Genomic DNA, 22,429 nt, shown 5'->3' with positions numbered 1-22,429 from the left:
GGTTTGAAGGATTTGTGTTGTGGTTTGCCATTGTTTTGCATAACTCAGAGAAAAGAAAAAGAAGGATTTGTCTTGTTGCTTTATGCAGAGTGACAAATGAAAAGAGGAAGGAGATGGAGGTTGGTAATCAGAGCAATTGTTGCTCTGATACCATCTCAAAGATACAACAATACATAAAGGAAGAAGAAGAATGAATAAGATCTTTTATTTATTAGTCAAAGAGAAAAACAGAGAAAGGAAATTAACTTGATCTTCTAAAAGGGAAGGCCCTTTATACTAAAGATGGAAAGGAAAGATAACAACATAACTATCTTAACTATAAACTAACTAAAAATGGAAAGGGCCAAAGAATAAGAAATGGGTCAATAGAAAATAGCAAGGCCCAAACAGAAAGGAAATAAAGAAAGAAAGAAGAAAAGAAGAAGGAAGAAGAAGATAGTTTGGGAAGGAAGAAACCAAGATTCTAACACAAATTTCATTCATTAAAAATATACAAACATACTAATATTTACTTATAAAAAAGATAAGTTATTTTATTTCCATGGAACTTGGTTCATGAATGACAATTCCAATTCTAAAATGATATTCAAATATGAAAATTAGAATTAGGTTATAATTCCAAATTGGGATTCCATGTTTGAAAATTAATTTATAAATTAACTTATATTTGATATTATTACTTAACATTAGTCGGTTGCCATGGATTTGACTACACCTCATGTTTTAGTCCAAAATAAAGTTAAAAAATACAATGTTAAAAAGAAAATAATATAATATCTACTAGCATGTTGACAAATACTTTGTATATGCCGATCCACATTATTATTTTATGGTATTTAAATATTTTTATTAGTTATTTAATTTTTATATATTTCAATTTAGATTGATCTACTTTATGTTATAATTTCTTGTATTTATTATAATATTCAATTTAAGGTGAGATAAATTGTATTGTGTTAATTATAATTACTTATGATTATATGTTTTTTTTGTATAAATTATAAAATGGGAAGGGAAAAATAGAGAATTGGAATGATGGTAGTTATTAACACTGTACCATTCATCAAACTCGTCAGCGTACTGATATAGTTGTATAGTGATTCACTAACTAAACCACAAACTAGTGAAGTTAGATATACATATATAATATATTAACAATAATGTTGAAAAATCAATAAAAAATCATTTTTTTTATTTTCATTTAAAAATTATTTTGAAATAAAAATCGACCAGTATGACCGGTTTCGATCAATTTTGACCGATATGTTTGCATGACCGATATAATTATTATATTGTACCAATATTGGGACTGATTTACCAGTTGAACTGACCGACACGAACCAATTTTTACAATACTATAGTATAGACTTTATATATAGTATAAATATAGATAAATAATCAATTAATAGTAGTGAAATTTATTTCAATTATTTTAAATAACAGTATTTGTTTAAGTTGACTGAATTTTATTAATTTAAAATATATATAATTTTTTTTAACAATTTCTAAGTATTTAACTTCACCTCCTCTTCATCCCTTCCTTGGAAAATGGATAAATCTCTCCAACCCTTTTCCACATCATGAAAAGTAATTTGTTAGGTCATAAATAATATTAATTATGACCAATAATTAAAATCATTATGCCTAATTAATATACATCAAATTTGTAGTCAAATTCATGTATATATAGATATATACAATAACATAAATTCAAATCTAAATATAAGAATTTTATGTGAGTGACACTTGTTGGGAAGAACAATCACACATTACAAAAAAATAGTTTTTTGTCAAAAAGTGAGAAGATACCCTTAATAGTACAACAAATCTACTCTTTTTTAAAATACTTATTTATATTTTTTTGGTACTACTAAGAGTAACCCCTCACTTTTTTGGGTAAGGAACTGCCCCTAATAAATGTGGCTCATATGAGTGGAATCCTTGACCTTTGTTCCTCCTAATAATCTAGTAAAGCCTTAGAACACTAGGCCACCACCTTGTTAATAATAATAGATTATTGAATTAAAAATTAAAGAGCCGATGGCCCATCTAACCTATCAAACCTAATCTTCTATTTTTATTTTCAACTAAATTAAAATCAGTCATATATTAAGAGTAAACTGAACCGTTTCGTTTGATAATGAATTTTGATATGAAACGGTTACCAGCTGCTGACAAAACATACCAATCTTCATATCACAGAGACAAACCCAGACTAATACATAACACAATCTCTCTCTCTCTCTCACTCACTCTCTCTGTATTGAAATTTGAATAGTGCTATTCAGTAACAGCAGAAGCAGAAGCATCACGAAGAAGTGTATTTGATTCTGAGGTAAATATACATTATTTAATTCACTTGATTAAAATTTTATTTATTTTTATGGTTTTTGTGTAAATACACATTATCTTATGTGTATTGAACTCAATTCTATGAAAATTTTGAAGTATTTAATTGATTAGTGAGAAAGAAAGAAAAATATTTAATCTCGATTTTTCTTTCACTCCGATGATTCTCTGTTCAAATTCTTTTGATTCACATTGCAATCTTGCTCTTTTAATTGTGAAACTTAGTTTAATTCATTCATGTTTTTCTGTTTATGTGATCATCACTAATTTTTTTTAAGGAATTCAAAAACCTGTATGTGATGATCATCACCAATTTTTTTGTTTTAAGAAGATGAAAGTAACTTAGATGGTGAAAAGAATAATATAAATGCAAGATGATGAGAAATTCTCAAACTATAAAAGCTAAAACTGAAATCAGTGAGAAATAAAGAAATTAATAACAAGAAACATGCAGCAATTCATGTCAATGTCTCCACTGATCAAAGGACTACCTTATAAAAACTGTGAACAGAACACCAAATTTGTTTTTTTAACAATTGTTAGATCCCGTCCTTAACAATGTCTTCTCTCACTGAATCTGTGCCATCGTTATCAGTCATATTGTTTCGAGCTTCTGTGTGCCAGCTTAGCTTTTTTTGCCATTTCTGGAAAATGATCTATAGCATTTGTTTATGTATAACTCTCAACATATAATTGAAAGTAAAAAATTAAGGTTTTAAATTGTCGGCTGCATTGCAATAATATGCCTTTAAATTCTCAACATATCCTGGGTTTGTTGTTTGTCGTAATTGAATGGGGCTGTGAATGCATATAGCATATTGGCTCGCAACGTATCCACAAACAGAATTTAAAACCTGCTAAAATTTTATCTTCTTAAGACTGTACTGCAGAGGGTTGAATGGCTAACTATTGTTTGAATAAAGGGATGATAATAATAAGAGCAAATGAAGCTTAAATTTTTTTGACAATGGAAGGGTGAGACGTTGTTATAACACCACAAGACTTGGCTGTATTTCAGCAGCATTAGTTATCTGGGAATGGATACAGTGCTTCTTGCTTGTTGAGGTGCTGCCCAGTAGTATGCCACACGTGCTACCAAGCTACTAAAGTCGGTAAAAAGTCAGAATGTTAAAAGTTACTAGTTGTCGGTTTATGGGACTCTTGGAAGCAAGCAAATATAGATTTTTGGAAGTTAAACCTGTTAATCTGTAATATTTAAGCTAAATATTATGATTTAGCAATTAACTTATATAGTAAGTCAACGTGAATTAGTCAAATATTTTAGCGTTTTCTTTCTAAAATGTTAACACCTTTCTTAAGTGAGGCATTAGTTTTTGGTGCCTCTTGCCTCTAGTCTTTAAAACCACTGTACTTTAAGGGCATCTTTTCCTTTGACTACCTTGACGATGCCTTTACATTACTAAAGGAAAACCATTCTTGCTCACACAATGCAAATATAATCATTGTAGTTAGTATCATAAGTTTCGTGAGATTCAAATTGCGGTACGATGTGGAATTGATGGCCAGCGATGCAAATTGCATGTTTTGTTTATGCACCAGAGTCGCTTGTTGTGTCTCGTGAATCGGACCAAATCGCTGGAATTGCTACAGGAATCAAGATCAATGTGAGTCTGCAATCTGGTTTCTATAAAACCTTAAAATATGCCTCTTTTTTATTTCTTAAACACACTTCAGATGGGCGGTTTACCCCTTCTTTCTTGCCCAAACCTAATTATTAACCCCCTTCCCTGTTACTTCTCTAATAAAATGTAAAAATCAACACCCGTGCTGCTCCCTTATTTCTTCTCTGTGCTGTTTCTTCTCATTTCTTCTCTGCCTTTCCTTATTTTTTCTCTACCCTTCCTATTACTTCTCCATTCCTTTGTCTGCTCACCTCCAAAATCAAAATGGTTAACAAAAAAGGAGCCAAGTTGATATAAAATGGAATCATTGTGGGAGTATCCCCAAATAGACTTTTGTGAAATGTAAACATTGTTGACATACTTGTTGGAGTGGGGGTGGTGTTAATTTGCTAATTTGATTAAAGTCTTATGACATGGAAATGGTGTAATTGCTTTATTTTGCTATGATGACTTAGAATTATGATATGTTTGACCCTTATTACTTGAATTTGTGTTATTTCATATGGTATTTTGGTGTTGAATCCTATGACTTGTGTTATGAATTATTTAGTATTAATTACTGATTATGAATCAGAACATAGGCCTTCTGATTCACTATCTGACTCCCGATTTGATAACCATGAATATAGTAAGTAAATAACTTCTACCAAGATTAGTCTTCTGAACTAGTATCTCTCTTAAATTAAATATGGACTCTCATCATTTTTCCAGTAATTCACAACCACTTAATTTTACAGTATTTTTAGTGAATGGATATTGAAGTTTAAATGATGTTGGAAGAAACTTTTAGACCAATTTAAATATGGTGGCCCCCTATGCATCTTAACAGACTGGTAATGGAAAGAAGTGGGAAATCAGCATTAAGCAATCAATAAAGTTCAATTTGTAGTTTCATATCAAAACAATTCCCTTCTCTTAATATTAACCAGAATGAAATGCTGAAATCTGAAAACAAAGTCTCTTAAGAATGGGATTAATTAATACATCATTCATAATGAGCTCAGATTAATTAATTACAAAGTAATCACGGGGTTAGATTATCCTAAATAATAAGCAAATTTGAAATGAAAATTTTCAAACACTTGTAACATGTGCCTAATACCACAACCCAAGCTGGAGCATATACATCATACATTACATGGTGCCTACTCATTCATTGTGTGAATGAGACATGCGTAGAGTGGCAGCATGTGGCAGGGTTGCTGGCTGTGAGTACCAGTGATGGGCCAGTTGGTGGGTTCTGCCTCGGATCTGTGGTCACCGAGGGTGGGTGGGGTCCGGGAATGGCAGTGGTAGGAATTAGCTGGGGTTAGTGGGGGGAAATGCACGCGTAGTGCAAAATGGGTAGGATTGGTTGGCCACAATTGGCAGTTCTGATACTATCTACAATTGTGTAAATTTTGGATATATATATAAAATCTACAATGAATGGGGGAACATTTACATAGCCATTGTACCTAAAAAGGAAATTACAGAGCAATCACATGAAATGCTATTAAAATAATGAGCTAATTTGAAATAAATCACAGAAGCATATCTAACATGTGCCTAGTCTAAGATAAACAAAAGACTGATGATGATCCTTCACTGAGCTTTTACGAGACACAATGATTTGATTGGATGTCAAGCTGTTAAAACTTTTAACCTTTTGAATCCATGCCATTGTTCTAAGAGTGGAGACAAACTGCAGATAGGTGATACTCTTATTAAGAAGGCTCATGTATCAAGTGCTTGATTGTGTTTACTAGCCTAAGGGCATTAGGCTCTAAAGTTAAATTTAAAATGAAATATTTTCTCTTCTGTAAATAATCAAAAGCCACAGCTTATCCTGAACATTTCTGTACAATTAAAACACTAAAAGAAGTGATCAACATTCTCACAAATCTTACGAATCAAGCATGGTTAATTAGCAACAAGAGGAGGTTAATAGTTATGCTCAAGCATCAATATTTCGATAAAGATACTCTTGATTTGTTTTTGAGTGTGGGAGATACATCTAACCATTAGTTCTCTTTCAGATGGTCAGTTGACAAGTCAGAGTGGAAGACTTAGCTATACGGAATAGAGTGATCATATTTTGAATGCTGCTACAATGAATATGGTCACCAACTTTGACAGTCACTCTTTGGGCACCACTGCTTGTACTAAGAAAGCTATTAAAGATTTATTGGCAAATGAAGCCCGGTTTGATGTTTCTCATGTAAAGGACAACAAGGAAGATGGCAGTAAAGAATATCAAGGACAACGAGAAGGGAACATTCAGAGTATGAAAGAAACAGGAGAATCAAATGAAAATGGCAAACAATGCTCTGTCAAAAAATCTTCCCTGAAATATAGTAGCAGGACTCATGATGTGGTTTTAGGGAATATTCATTCTCATGGTCTTTTAAATTCTCGAGAAAAAAATAAAACACTTATTCGGAATGTAGCTCCAACTGGCATGCTCTGGGATGGGTGCCTTACGTTGAACTCTTCTGTAACTGTTTCTGCAGTTGCCATCTTTAAGAGGTTATTATCTACTTTCGAAATCTTTTTTTTTGCAGTAATATAGCTACTCATGATTCATTCAGATTGTGGTTCTATGCAAACATATTATTTGCAAACAACCGTTCTAAAACTAGTTAGCGGCAAGCTTGCAAACTGCAGTTGGCTCCAATTAATTTTCCCCCTATGTTTCCTTTATGAAACTGAGGAAAAACTAAGAAATTAGAAGCATTAGATAATTATATTAATAATTATATGCATTTGTATCAGCTTAATAATTATATTAGTATTGATATTGTTGATGTTATAATTTATTACTATAGGAAGTTTTTTACAAATGAAATGCGACGAGTCATGTATTTGTTGTTGTAATACTGAATGTTTTCTCTCCAAGCAACTGATGTCAGATGTTTGAATCTTCTAGAGGAATTTCCATTCTGTAGAAAAAGGAAGATAAAAAAGGAAAAACCTTGGTAAATTTCTTGGGGTATCTGTGGTGCTATATTCCAATAAAAGCGTAGCATGTGCATTATTTTTAGTTCACCTCATCAATGAAAACTTAAAAAAGTGGTCACACATTATGTTTCTATTGGAGAATAGGACCACAAGTACCCAAAGAACTTTATGAAAGTTCTGCCCAAAGATATTCTCTCCTTTTTTTCTTGACATCTGTAACTACTGATAGTCTTTTGAAAGCATAGAATTGCAAGACATAAATTGTTTCTGATATCTTTTAGAGTTGACCAATGTACTTACATAGTAGTTTTGCTGGTGACTGTATTTTATAATTTGAAGCAGAAATGTAAGTTACCTTGTTGGATTCCCTGAAAAGATCTTTCTCTTGCTTTTCTATGTACATTGATTTGTAAATGGCTCTTGAAACAGTTTTTTCCGGCTAATTATGTTATTTTTATAACCGTTTGTTTTATTTTCATTTTTCTCTTTCCTTTTTTCTTTCATAAATAATGAATGCAAATATCTCAGTTCTTTCCTAGAATTGTTTCTTTCGCAAATGTCAGTTATGTCTGTCGTAGCTATCCCTTTTTGTGTGTGAGAGAGAGATGATGCAGAAGTCCATTCTTTGCTTAAACTAAAAATGATCTGAACTAATCTTGAGAAGGGCGATAACACTTTTTTCTCCTTTTCTGGCGATGGATTGGATTGTTTCTTCTAACCCCCTTTATCTTCTAAGTAAGTCTTAGCCTTCTAGTTCAGCTTCCAATGTTAGCTTGAGCTGGTCACTTTGATTCTTGTAAAGTCAAATGAATTTGGTTCGGTACTTTCTAGTCTGAACTTAAATGTGATTACTCTCTTGTCCAGTGGTGAAAAGATGTCTGGTGTCACATGGTCTGAATCTATCGAAGTGAAAGGGAAGGTAAAGCTCGATGATTTTGAAAAGTACATTCAAGATCTTCCTCGTTCAAGGAACAGACGCTTGATGGTAAGAAATCACTGCTATTCTATTTACACTATTAAACAGGCCATTGTATTTAATGTTGAAAGTTGTGTCATTCCATCAAGATTATCTACCCATCGCAAATGATCTGTCTGGTCCATGTAGCCACCCCTGCCTAGTTGGAAAAGATTTTCGTTGTTGTATTTGCAATTTGATTGATGTGTGACTAGAATAAGTGGAAGTCATAGAGAATACCCTGTGACAATTTATCTTGTAGAGTGCCATTCAAATGGTCGTAGTAGTGAACTCTAGTTTAATTTTCATTTTGTGTAGTAGCTTGGTCCTAGTAAATACCATACGGCTTGGGTACCATGATAGATGAGTTATCATACGCTGATTGTTGTAACAAGAGTTTATCAATTGTTAGACTTAGAATGCCATTTATATACATATATTCTTGTCTGCTTGGATTCAACTTGAAATTGTGAATTTATTGTGCATTTTGAGATAGACCTTGCTGTCGTGCAGACTGCAGTTTTATAAATGTTACTTGTAAATTGTAATTCACATGTCTAATATTTTCATACATTCTCCTAAGCCATTGTTATGTGTGGGTAATCTTTGGTATATTAGTGTCTCCGCCCCTTCAATTTCTATTATTGGTCAAACATATGGAAACAAGGTCTCTCATTATTGTATGATGACTATCGGTAACTGGTTAGGTGCACTTAAGTGATACTAGCCTCAACAAATAGGTCATACCCAATATTTCATAATACTCCCGAGTCCTGTGCCATTATTCTGAGAATTTAAATTACTATTATTGTTGCAACTTCAGGTGGTATCCCTCTGTTGGAAAGAAGGATCTTCAAAACTTGCACTGACAGGCATGAAAAAGGTGATTTAAAGTTCACACTAATACTAATTTGATAAACATTTAAATAGCCTCATGGATCATATTTTTAGGTTAGAACTGCATGGGAATATTTTTATTGCAGATAAATGCATAATGCCGATTTTTACCTATTTTGTGTAACAAAATGTTTCACTTCATTAACAGGTTGCAAAAAGATATCAAGAATGTGAGAGGGTTGGGTTTGCTGAACTTTCTCCTGGCATTGTTCTTTATGTCTGTCCTCGTACTGAGGCCATAATCACCATACTCGCAAAATATGGATTCTTCAAAGGCAAGTCAGCCATTGAGAAGAACAAAGATGCTATGATTGGTTGTGTTGTGTGGCGAAGAAACCAAATAAATCTTAATCCCGTTGAGCTGAAATCTAAGAGATGTCTGCATCAAGTTGCTGCTAGTAAAATGTCTCCGATTCATTTGCCTTCAGAATCCTTAGAATCACCAGGAAACAATTTTACAACTCTTGATACTAAGCAAAATGATAGAATTAAAAGGGACAAGAACTTTCCTACCAGTTCTAAAGCTGTAACATCACAACCGACTCCTAGTATTTTACCATCTGTCCCTGCGGGATCTGAAATATCTCATCCAGATCCTGAAAATCAGCATGTTTCGATGGAACAGACATTGAAGTTAAAGTCTCGTGTGGAAAAATCTGGAGAGGAGCAACAGGACCTGAATTCCAAGATGCAAAGACATGTCTCAGTTCCACCTGATATCAGAAAACAACCCTTGCCTATTGTTGATAGTGAAGATCTTCCAGAATTTGACTATGGAACACCATGTGGTAAAAAATCTCAAGCTGTAACAAATGGAGCATTAGATTTTATGAATGTCAATCAAAATCTTCCAGGTAAAGGTTTTAGGCACATGGATTGTTCTCTGCCACTAGCAACAATGCCCACTCGAAATTCTTGTCCAACTTTACATAAGAAAAGATTGGGAAATTTAAGTCATCAAGGACTTTCATCTGATGATGACATGCAGAAACAAAAGAAAGTCTGCGGACCTGGCAATATCTCTTCGTTGCCTCCGGTGGTAGACGAACAAAGCAGAGCTACATGGAAGCCGTATGGCACTCCGGTTGCATCACGCACAAAGAATCTCTTTGCTGACGATGATGACATGCCTGAATGGTGCCCCCCAGATGTTAATCTAAGGAAGCAATCAATTCATGTTACTAATCATTCTTCAAATTTCCCTATTTTTACCGGAGGGCAAAAGTTAACACACCCAGTTCACTCTGCACCTTCTCAAAATCCCTTTTCCTCTACTGCACATGTAGCTGCTCACCACTCACCATTTCTCACCCAGACACCTCATTTTGCATTTAATCCATTTCATGGTCCTGTAAGACATGCACAACCAAGACCAAGTAACTTGTACAATGTCCAGAGTACAAGTTCTCCTATGCAAATGAATTGCATTCAACCTTTGAGGTCAAACTCATGCCTCACCAATGCAAATATTCCAATCAACCATGAGGTTTGGAAAGGTTGGATGCCAAAAATGCCAAACTACAACAATGGCATATAGTTGGCTCAAAATAGTCACTAAAAATGTCTACTTCTGGTGGGGACAAATAGTGTTGCCCAAATAGTGACAATTTAGTGACTAATAAAGTAACTAAATGGTAGATATATTATATAATTGATATCGGATATTATCGGGAAGATTTGAAAAATGAGATTCATAATATATATTCTAGTTAACATTCGTCAAGGAGTAAACAAACTAAACATCATCTTTAGGAAAACGTTTGTTTCTTTACATTGAACGATATCCTATTTTACCATATACTTTACCGTTTATGATTTTTACCATCTTATAATATATATTTTCTCTAGAAATGGAAAGCAATCAATCTTTTGTTTTGAGGGGTGTTTTGGTTGAAGGAATGTTTTGCACACAGGAAAATCTCAATTTGGTGGATTCGACTTAATAGATTGAATGTCATAATGCTCTTTTATAATTTATTAATAATGTTTTGATGTCAAAATCTTTGTTAATAGTTTCATTTATGGTTTTTGTTTGCTTCTGGAAATTTTGACATTAATGTTTTATTATAAACATTTTGCATTTCACCACTAAGATATTGGTCTAAATGGTGTAAGATCTCATTGAATTTCTAGCTAGATTAAAATATCAAATGTTCAATTTCTATGAGTGACACATGTTGAGAGATACATTTATTCACCCTAAAAAAAATTAGTTTTATACCTATTAAATAAGAGGATGCTTTTAATTATAAAAACATATTTTGCCTTTCATCAATTTCATGGTCATGGAACACATGCACAACCAAGACCAAGTAACTTGTACAATGTCAAGGGAACAAATTTCTAGCTTTATATTTATTTCTTATCTTGTTTCTCCAATTATGATAACATGATTAGCGAAAACATGCATTATGGCAATAGTTATTGGATATGCTCCATAAGCAAATCCAAAACCAATATAAATATGGAAAGGCTCAATATTGATCTTAGTGTAGTCTTATAGAAATAGGAAAATCTTCTGAGACTATCTTGTATTCTCATGTCGGTTTTGACCTATCATACATATCCTTGATTTGCTCAAATGTAAGCAATTTGAACTTATTTCTTTTCAGAGCTTTCAATAATAACTCTCTAGGAACCTTATCATGTATGTTCTCCAAATCAATCAAAATAATGTGTAAGTCTCTGTGATCCATTCTGTATCTCTTCATCAATCATTGTAGCAAGTATATAGTTTCAATGATCTACTTCCCTAAGAGAAAGCCAATTTGATTTTCAATAATGCACATGTCTACTCTCAATCTTCATTCAATTATCCTCTCTCCTAGTGTCACACTATAGCTCATGTGCTTAATCTCTATGCAATTTGTTCAATTTTGTACATCAGATTAAAGTGCTTCTCCTCCATTCATTTAGCATCTTCATCGACCTCAAAATCTTATTAAACAAACAACTCAATGAACCAACTAATGTCTTACTTTCCTATAACCTTCCAAACTTCAATAGTTATATTATCCAATCTAATTGCCTTCTTATTCTCCACTATTTTCAAATGTTCTTTTACATCCAACTTCCAAACACTACTATAAAATGTATAATATTAACCATTCTCATTAGTGGTTATTAGAATGCAAAATATTATGACCATGAATAAAAAGCTTATAAAAATAGTTCTATTACCCCAAAATATTATCACCTCATAGGATGTTTTTTCTCAGAAAGCTCTGATCTTTTTATTCCAATCCCATCCTAATAAGTCCTACGGGTGGTAGTTGAAAGAATCCAAGGGAATAGAGCTTTCTTTGACATTCTTTTCATTTCATCTGATTTTGTGGTGAACCATTCAGTCACAATTCTTTCTATTTCTTTAGGACATTGGATGAATACACCAACCCCATTATTTACAACTTAAGGTACCTTACCTTTTTCCTGTAATCACAATGGAGCTGAAAAACAGTAAAGTGTGGAATAAGTAAAATAAAACGAAAGCCGAATGCAAAGAATAGAGGAACTTGATCACTCACCTGAACAAGGATTTAGTCATTAAGAATTATGGGGAGCCCTCTGATCAATGCTTCTGCAATTGTACCTTGTCCAGCCTGAGTTTCATAGAACATATGAGCCTATGCTAAAAGAATGAGTTAAAATATTCTTCTAGTTTAGTATATAAGACAATAAAACTTTCAATTTTGTTTCTACGAATATCAAATGCAGGTAAAATTGTCCATTGATATGACTAATTTCCTCTTCTATTAGTTTGATAAACATTTCAATTTTTAAGGAACCAAATTGAGTTATCCGTTCTAAAAAATTAAATTCAGTAGGTCCATTATTTTTGTTATTATGCAATCACATACTCCTATCCATTTCTCCATTTGGGTCTCATAGTTACCTTCACTGGAATATTCTTCCAATCCAGGATTGAAGTGTAGATGCCAAGCTCTTATTATGACCACTTGACTATTAACTGCCCAATTGGGTTCTTAGTGTTTACATCAAAAAGTGATTCTCAAAGAGGCATTGTTTCCTTGACAGGACCCATTCCTTCAACACCCCCCATCAGCAAAACTGCATGCAAGTTTGGATCCATCTCAAGTTATTCTCTTAATTGATCCTGTAACAAAGAAATAGTTAGTACAAAAAACTCACCTAAAAGCAATGCTACACTTATACTTGAGGTTTTAAATTTTGGATTGACTTATTTAAAAAAAAGTAAATTATATTGATACCTCGAGTATTAGTGAAATTACATAAACTATATCTCTATATTTTACGCCTAAAAAAAATTCATAATTTTATATCTACATTATAGTGACTATCTCTGCATAAGAAATAAGTGAGATCTTTTAAACAAAAAAGAAGAAGATAATAAGTGTAACTATGTTAAAAAAATGATATATTATGGAGACAAATCCAAATAGTATACGAGTCAATCTATTTTCATTATTTTTGGTTCATTATGAAATGTATAAAAAATTCGAAGGAAATATTGTTTAAATCACTCTTATAATATATTGTAACGAACAAAAAAATGATGAAATTGTATTGACTCGTATACTATTTATAATTGTTTTCATAATATACATATTTCGTTTAACTTAATTTACTTATCAACCTTTTTTTGTTTAAAAAATCACATTTGTTTCTCATAAAGGGATAGTCGGTGTAATATATGTATAAAAATTAGAGTTTTTATAAGTGTAAAAAATGGAAAGATGATTTATATAATTTCACTGAAATTCAGGCGGTGTGAGTATAATTTACTCTATTTAAAAACTATGCTTATATGTTAGAAATAATTGCACGTGCAAAAGAAGGTATGATAGGCAAGTGAAAATGAGGATTTGAGACTCCTTGAGGCCATGTAATAAAGCTCAATTGGCTGCTTCTAGCATCTATTGACTCTAGGATTGAACCAGGAAAAAAATTTAGATTAGTCCATGTGAACATTAATTAATGAAATGAATATTACTACTAATAAATAAGAAATCCCAAGTTCTATAATGAACTTACCAAATTCGGTGGCAGGTATTAAGGTCTGTGATAACTGTGGCAAAAATAACTCTTAAGCAAACCTTACCATTGTAGAACCAACAATGAGATATGTTGCATGAAGGGATGGACACTAATCTTATCTTTTTTGAGATATGTGACTGCTATTCTCAATAAATATCGCTCTCAGAAATTGAAAAATTTCCATTCATTTCCAACATAAAAGATCAGAGATTTAAATTAACATAGTGGAAATGTTAACCATCCAAATAGATTATTGCAATTTTGCTACAAAAATGAGTGACCTGTTTGCATTTCTTAACAAAATGAATAATGATAGCACCACAAGTTGTCCATAGTGATTTTCAGTAGGAAATGAATAAAACAATGAAAAGGGGTTAAACTACATTTACCAATATTTTTAAAACAATTAAAATTGAATGAATAAAGTTTGGCATAACATGAGTACTATTGATCTCTATCACATTTGGGATAATACATTTTAAGAAAATTTAAAATTATTATTTGAATATTTACACTATATTTTTGTATTTTAAGTTTTAACACACTTATTTGTATTTTCATCTCTCCTCTGCAAGGATACAAAAAGGTCCTTCAGTAGAGATATTAAAAAGTTCCCAAAATAACAAGTCACATACATCTTTTACTTTATCTCAAACATGTAATATTTACATGAATTAAATGTTATTCTCATGATGTCTAGAAATGTGCAAAAGAAAATTTCACTTATAAACATTAAACAATGACTTAATTAATGTCATATAACTGCACAATGACTTAATAATGTGATATAACTACCAAAGTGTTTGAATAGGGGAACATAGTTAGCATAGTAAGCAGCTATGGCAGCTAAATACATACTGTATCCATGGGAGAGGTGTTGTGAAACGCAATTCAAATTTGCATATGCCTTAACATGAATTTATATGATCTCTCTGTGTTCAGTCAATGACCACCCCTTGTTCGAAGGAGGAATCTCTCCAATACTGGAGATTGATAAGTTTTATTTTTTGTTCTTACTTTTAAGGGTAAAAGTATAATCTCCCATTATAAATAGAGTAAATTACGTGGACTTTCCCTGAGTTTTAATGAAACTACATATACTATCCTTCCTATTTTTACATTTACATGTACCTCCCTTCAATCTAACATTGCTAACTAAAAGTTAAAGTAAATGTATAAAATACTAAACTACCATTTATTTCAAAAAAACACAACTCTTCTTTTCTTTTAACACAATAAATTATCTTTCTCAAACTGGGGTTCAAATAAACAAATTTAGGAAGTGATTATCTTGTGGCTAAAATGTGAGCAGAAAACCCTTTCCATATCTTCTTTGGTGGTTCCTGGTACAATTTCTTAGCTTTTTCTTTGATTTGTCATTTTCTTGTGTAAATACTAATTACGTTAAAATAGCAATGAGTGGAGCCGCACTTCATTTCTTTAAATATGTACTGTAATATGGCACTTGAAAACTTCATACTATGTTGCTTTTACTTTAAACTTCATACTATATTACAAAAAAGAATATAATATTTATTAATTTATATATATCTATGAGTGAATTAATATTGATTATAATTCTTTCAATCATTTTATCAAATAAGTTGTGAGCAATATATTGAAACATGTTTTGTATATAGTATGAAAATGGTATTTTCGTCATAATATTTCATTAAATGACATGTGATATGCACATAACACTATTATTTAATGGTCAACTAACGACATAGGTAATAAATGTAATGTGCATATATAAATGAGAGGAGGTTGGTGTAGGTGCAACAAAGGGAGGGGTGGTTCATGTAATTTCATTAAAATTTAGGGGAGGTCTATATAATTTACTCTTATAAATAAGTATATAAGTGTTATCGTAATCTACCTTTTCCTTGGTTATGTAGAATACTGTTGTTATCTTAGCTTACAATAATTCTAAATGATATGAAATAATACTTATTGGCTGAGTCACAACCAAGTCATCTCTTTAAGATGTTTCATGATACTGCCCAAAATCTGCAAGTAGACTATCAGCCATTGTGTCCTCAGGATAAAACAGTCTAGTTCTCCATTATCAAATTCTTACTGCACTGTAAGAACCAATGGCGAATACATCCACCACAATATGTCTACCAATGTCAATTCTCGAAATGTACACAATATGGCTACCCATCTCAATTCTATTTTTCCATAATCTGACTACCAATGTCAGTTATCAAAATTCCCACAATTTGGCTACATTTGCCAATTCTTAGTGTCAAAATTCCAAAAAAGCAAGTTCCAACAATCCTCTATATGAAATTAAAACACGATTTCCGGGAATTTCTATGGTCTTATTAAGATTGTGCATAAGCAAATGTGTCATGCATTAAATGTCCAAATTTTGCATAGTGAATAAGATCCAGATTTTACTAGAGTAACTCTTAGTCTTGAACTCTATCTCCGGTATCAAACAATACACAACATTTCCAAAGGTATATTCTGTAAATCTTCTACGTTAAAGTTCACACACGTCTATCCCAATATAATGAACAATCTATAAATTTATGCCCCTAAATTTCATAGGAAGCGGCCCTCACTTTCACACTCACATAGGTGAGTCTATCAAGAGTATTCTTATAGTCTAGGTACTCCATTCCAATTGGAGTGTAGATCTCATTAAGAGTTTAACCCATCCTTAGATTTACTGCAGAAATCATGCTTCTCATAATTTTGTAGCATGTTCATTCTAATATCATTTGACAACTTATTAATACCCATTGAACCTATTTTGTGGGATCTTCAGTCAGTTAGATCGGGTTACCATCATGAGTGATCTTCGTTCTAAGGGTAATAGTCCCATACTCATAGAAGTATTATGGACTTTCTCTCTAGCTAGTCCTTTCGTCAAAGATCTGCAAATTATTCTTAGTGTGTACATGATCCACTCTAACAACTTCTGTAGAGAGTAAACCTCTAATGGTGTTGTGCTTACGATGTATTTGTCATTTCTTACCATTGTAAAAGTGGTTCTCAGTCTTTGCAATAGCCGCAGTACTATAACAATGGATCAACACAGGTAGTATTAGTTTTTCCCATAAGGGAATCACTGCAAGCAAGCTTCTTAGCCAACTTGCTTCTTTACTAGTTATTACTAGTGCTATCATCTCAGCTTCCATACTAGATTGAGCCAAAATAGTCTGTTTCTTTACCTTCTAAGAAACAGCTCCACCAGCTATATTAAATATATAGACACAAGTTGCTTTGGAATCATCAGAAAGAGTGTTTCAATCAACATTGTTGAATCCTTCTAGGACAGTTGGAAACCTTCAGTAATGTAATCCAAGATATATTGTTTTCTTAAGGTATCTCATTACCCTTTTTATAGCATGACAATGCTCTATACTAGGTCTACTGATAAAGCTTGCATAATAATCCCACAACATAGGCAATATCGAGTCTAGTGCACTCAGTGGCATACGAAGACTATCAATGATGCTAGCATACTCAGTTTTTCTTACATCTTCACCAGTGTTCCTAAAAGGTTTTACACTTGAATCATATAGTGTACTAGCATGTTTACACTCAAAGTATTTCTTTAAGATCTTTTTCACATGGTGAGATTGATTCAAAGAAATTCTTTCTTTTGACCTAGTAATTTTTATACCAAAGACCACACTTGTCTCTTCAAGGTCTTAAATATCAAGTTGTTAAACAACAATGATTTCACATTATTCACAACATGAACATTGGAACCAAATATGAGTAGGTCGTCTACATAAAGACATATGATAGTTCAGATGTCATTTTCTGATTTATAATAAATGCATTTGTCACTTTCATTTACCTTAAACCCATTTAAGGCCATTAAGTTGTCAAATGTTTTATGCCATTGTTTAGGTGCTTGCATAATATCATGCAACGACTTATCTAACTTATAAACCTTATTTTCTTGCCCATGTATTACAAAACCTTCAGGTTTTTCCATATAGATTTCTTCTTCCAAATCACCATTTAAAAATTTGGTCTTAACATCCATTTGATGTACTGCTAAATTATGTGTCGCTGGGAGCAATATTAGTACTTTAATGGACTGTGTCGATGAAATCTAATTCTCCCGTTGCCTGAAACCCTTGGCTACAAAGCGAGCCTTGTATTTATCCACTGTATCATCAAGTTTCAGTTTCTATTTCAATACCCACTTACAACCAATACGTTTGCAACCAGGAGACATGTTAGCTAAATGTCAAGTCTTGTTAGACTCTTGAGAATCCACCTCATCATTTATGGTCTCTTGCTACAGATCAACATCCAATGAAGTCAAAGCTTCTTGGATGGTCAATGTGTCCTCTTCTAATGTATAAACCATATAATCAGGTCCATACTCTCTAGCAGTTCTTGCCTCTTACTTATTCTAGGTTCTATTTCTAACCCATCATTTTTATCGTTATCTCTAATGACATATATGTGACTAGTTGATGTGCCTCAATTTAAAATGAAATTTATTTTCATTGAAGTCAACATTGTTAGACTCAATGATCACTTTTGCATTATGATCATAAAACTTGCATGCCTTGCTGTTTATAGCATACCTAATGAGTACACATTCACAAGCTCTACTTGCGAGTTTAATCCTCTAGTGACATATCCTCATAAATGATTTCATAAGCAATTCACTATATCTCATTGGACTAAGACTCTACTAATTTATCATTAGTCATCTCATACTTGAGGTAGCGACTAACAACATACTTTTTAGTCTCAACTTTCTTAGTATCATAATTTTTTCCTCAAGTATATACCAAATTAATTTGGCAGACTTGTATGGGTTGTAGTCTGCAAATTATTCTTAGTGTGTACATGATCCACTCTAACAACTTCTGTAGAGAGTAAACCTCTAATGGTGTTGTGCTTACGATGTATTTGTCATTTCTTACCATTGTAAAAGTGGTTCTCAGTCTTTGCAATAGCCGCAGTACTATAACAATGGATCAACACAGGTAGTATTAGTTTTTCCCATAAGGGAATCACTGCAAGCAAGCTTCTTAGCCAACTTGCTTCTTTACTAGTTATTACTAGTGCTATCATCTCAGCTTCCATACTAGATTGAGCCAAAATAGTCTGTTTCTTTACCTTCTAAGAAACAGCTCCACCAGCTATATTAAATATATAGACACAAGTTGCTTTGGAATCATCAGAAAGAGTGTTTCAATCAACATTGTTGAATCCTTCTAGGACAGTTGGAAACCTTCAGTAATGTAATCCAAGATATATTGTTTTCTTAAGGTATCTCATTACCCTTTTTATAGCATGACAATGCTCTATACTAGGTCTACTGATAAAGCTTGCATAATAATCCCACAACATAGGCAATATCGAGTCTAGTGCACTCAGTGGCATACGAAGACTATCAATGATGCTAGCATACTCAGTTTTTCTTACATCTTCACCAGTGTTCCTAAAAGGTTTTACACTTGAATCATATAGTGTACTAGCATGTTTACACTCAAAGTATTTCTTTAAGATCTTTTTCACATGGTGAGATTGATTCAAAGAAATTCTTTCTTTTGACCTAGTAATTTTTATACCAAAGACCACACTTGTCTCTTCAAGGTCTTAAATATCAAGTTGTTAAACAACAATGATTTCACATTATTCACAACATGAACATTGGAACCAAATATGAGTAGGTCGTCTACATAAAGACATATGATAGTTCAGATGTCATTTTCTGATTTATAATAAATGCATTTGTCACTTTCATTTACCTTAAACCCATTTAAGGCCATTAAGTTGTCAAATGTTTTATGCCATTGTTTAGGTGCTTGCATAATATCATGCAACGACTTATCTAACTTATAAACCTTATTTTCTTGCCCATGTATTACAAAACCTTCAGGTTTTTCCATATAGATTTCTTCTTCCAAATCACCATTTAAAAATTTGGTCTTAACATCCATTTGATGTACTGCTAAATTATGTGTCGCTGGGAGCAATATTAGTACTTTAATGGACTGTGTCGATGAAATCTAATTCTCCCGTTGCCTGAAACCCTTGGCTACAAAGCGAGCCTTGTATTTATCCACTGTATCATCAAGTTTCAGTTTCTATTTCAATACCCACTTACAACCAATACGTTTGCAACCAGGAGACATGTTAGCTAAATGTCAAGTCTTGTTAGACTCTTGAGAATCCACCTCATCATTTATGGTCTCTTGCTACAGATCAACATCCAATGAAGTCAAAGCTTCTTGGATGGTCAATGTGTCCTCTTCTAATGTATAAACCATATAATCAGGTCCATACTCTCTAGCAGTTCTTGCCTCTTACTTATTCTAGGTTCTATTTCTAACCCATCATTTTTATCGTTATCTCTAATGACATATATGTGACTAGTTGATGTGCCTCAATTTAAAATGAAATTTATTTTCATTGAAGTCAACATTGTTAGACTCAATGATCACTTTTGCATTATGATCATAAAACTTGCATGCCTTGCTGTTTATAGCATACCTAATGAGTACACATTCACAAGCTCTACTTGCGAGTTTAATCCTCTAGTGACATATCCTCATAAATGATTTCATAAGCAATTCACTATATCTCATTGGACTAAGACTCTACTAATTTATCATTAGTCATCTCATACTTGAGGTAGCGACTAACAACATACTTTTTAGTCTCAACTTTCTTAGTATCATAATTTTTTCCTCAAGTATATACCAAATTAATTTGGCAGACTTGTATGGGTTGTAGTAATAATAGAGATCATCAGACAACTCATTCAAAATGAAATTCTTACATAGGTAATCATTTTCATTTCAGAGAGCTATATCAATAGCTAGTTTATCATTTTCCTCTTTTTCAACTTTTCCCGACACCATTGGGACATTAGGTTTTCATAACGTGAACAACTTTTCTCATAGTGAGAAAAAGTTTATCTTATGTTGCCACCATTTGAAGTTAGTCCCATCAAACCGAAATAGTTTGTTAAGGTCAACGATGTTCGGTCCAATAATATTATCTACAAATGTCATTGTAGTAAGAAACGTCTTAAAATTGTTGTTACCGGAGCTTGCAACAAATCTAAATGACACAAATAATACTTATTGGTTGAGTCACGACTAAGTCGCCGTCTTTAAGACGTTTCGTGGTACTGCCTACAATATGCAAACAAACTATCAACTAGGCCATCCCCAAAATAAAATAGTCTAAATTCTTACTGCTTGCACTATAAGAACCAATCTCGAATATACCCACCACAATATATCTACCAGTGTCAACTCTAAAAATGCCCACAATATAGCTACCCTTACCTATGTGAGACTTGAGAATTTTTTAGATTTTACATCCAAAAGTTTTCAGTGATAGCTTCCAAAGTTGGAACAATTACTTTCTTCTCCATTAGTGAGAGATACTCACTTTTTATTCTTTCCAAACATCTGAACATTCAACAAACATCTAAAAGAGCACGGTTCGAGATAGGAGAGAAGCATACATAAAGCACTAATCATTTCCAACCACATATTTCTATGAAAACTTAACAAATAATGTTTTTGTAACGTAAAATTGGATAACGTTAAATTAGCTATTACACTCAAAATTACTGGGATTTGCAATTTAATTCTTAAATCCAATAATCCGTGCTTAAAATTAGAGGACTGAAAATTATATTTGTACCGTTGATACCTCACATTACTTTTTATTTTGTTATAAAAACTATTTTTTTCTCTTATGACAAACCCAATAGGATGTAGACAATAGATTGAACCTGATAAAAAATAGACGAAATTAGTAAATTATATAACTATGACTAACAAGATGTTAATCCAATGGTATAAGACCCCATTAAAAACTTAGTAGGGAATAAATTTTTATAGGATTTGAACATTACCTCATGATCACTAAGGGTAGAAATAGGTCAGACCACACTTTTATATAAACAGGTTGATCATTAAACATGCCTAATCTTAAACAGGCTGAACCTTAAATAGGCCTAGCCATAAACAAGCCCAACCATAAATAGGCCAAACCTTAAATATGATAAGCCTATATAGCATACAACAACTACCTATTTAAGTTTCTAAATTTTACTTAAAGCCTATTAGCATATTATAAGTTTTTTATGCCATGACTGCTATTAAATAAACAAAATTAATACTAACAATTAAATTATATTTTAAATTTTTTAATTAAAATTTCATTTATACTTCTGTACTATTAGTAAAGGTAAAATAAGTAATAACCACCACCATGACATAAATTTTATTATTCTAAACTTATTATTTTGTAACATATCTTATCAATAACTATTATAGAAATTCACGCATTGCTTTCATTTTTATATTAATATATCATTAATATTCTACACATTCTCTTATTTCTATCTTCTCTCTTTCTCAACCCAAGAAGAACACACAATAACATAGAAAAATATTTGACAAATGTGTAATGATTATTAGAGGCACAAAATGAGAAATTCGCATAAAGTTTATGTATATCATATCAACTACCACATGTTTTATTCAGTATTGAGTTTATATATTGCATTTCTTATATTTAAATTATTTTTAAAACATAATATAAAATGAAGATGATATATTCTATATCAGAAAAAATAAGAATGCGGGTGACCAGCACTGAGTGTCGGTCGACA

At 32.3% G+C, this 22,429-nt stretch overlaps 1 protein-coding gene and 1 pseudogene across 1 annotated transcript; one reads left to right on the top strand and one right to left on the bottom strand.

Moving 5' to 3' along the window:
• LOC109327263 lies at window positions 2,128–10,482 on the top strand. Its single transcript, XM_019560328.1, has 5 exons — window positions 2,128–2,335; window positions 6,011–6,500; window positions 7,797–7,917; window positions 8,711–8,770; window positions 8,933–10,482. The coding sequence occupies exons 2-5, from the start codon at window positions 6,085–6,087 to the stop codon at window positions 10,319–10,321; spliced, it is 1,986 nt and encodes a 661-aa protein (XP_019415873.1). The 5' UTR covers window positions 2,128–2,335; window positions 6,011–6,084; the 3' UTR covers window positions 10,322–10,482.
• On the bottom strand, window positions 12,034–16,952 carry LOC109327646 (annotated as a pseudogene).

This window comes from Lupinus angustifolius, chromosome LG15 (genome assembly GCF_001865875.1).
Source record: "Lupinus angustifolius cultivar Tanjil chromosome LG15, LupAngTanjil_v1.0, whole genome shotgun sequence".
Taxonomy (NCBI): domain Eukaryota; kingdom Viridiplantae; phylum Streptophyta; class Magnoliopsida; order Fabales; family Fabaceae; genus Lupinus; species Lupinus angustifolius.
This window is presented reverse-complemented; position numbering and strand designations above follow the sequence as displayed.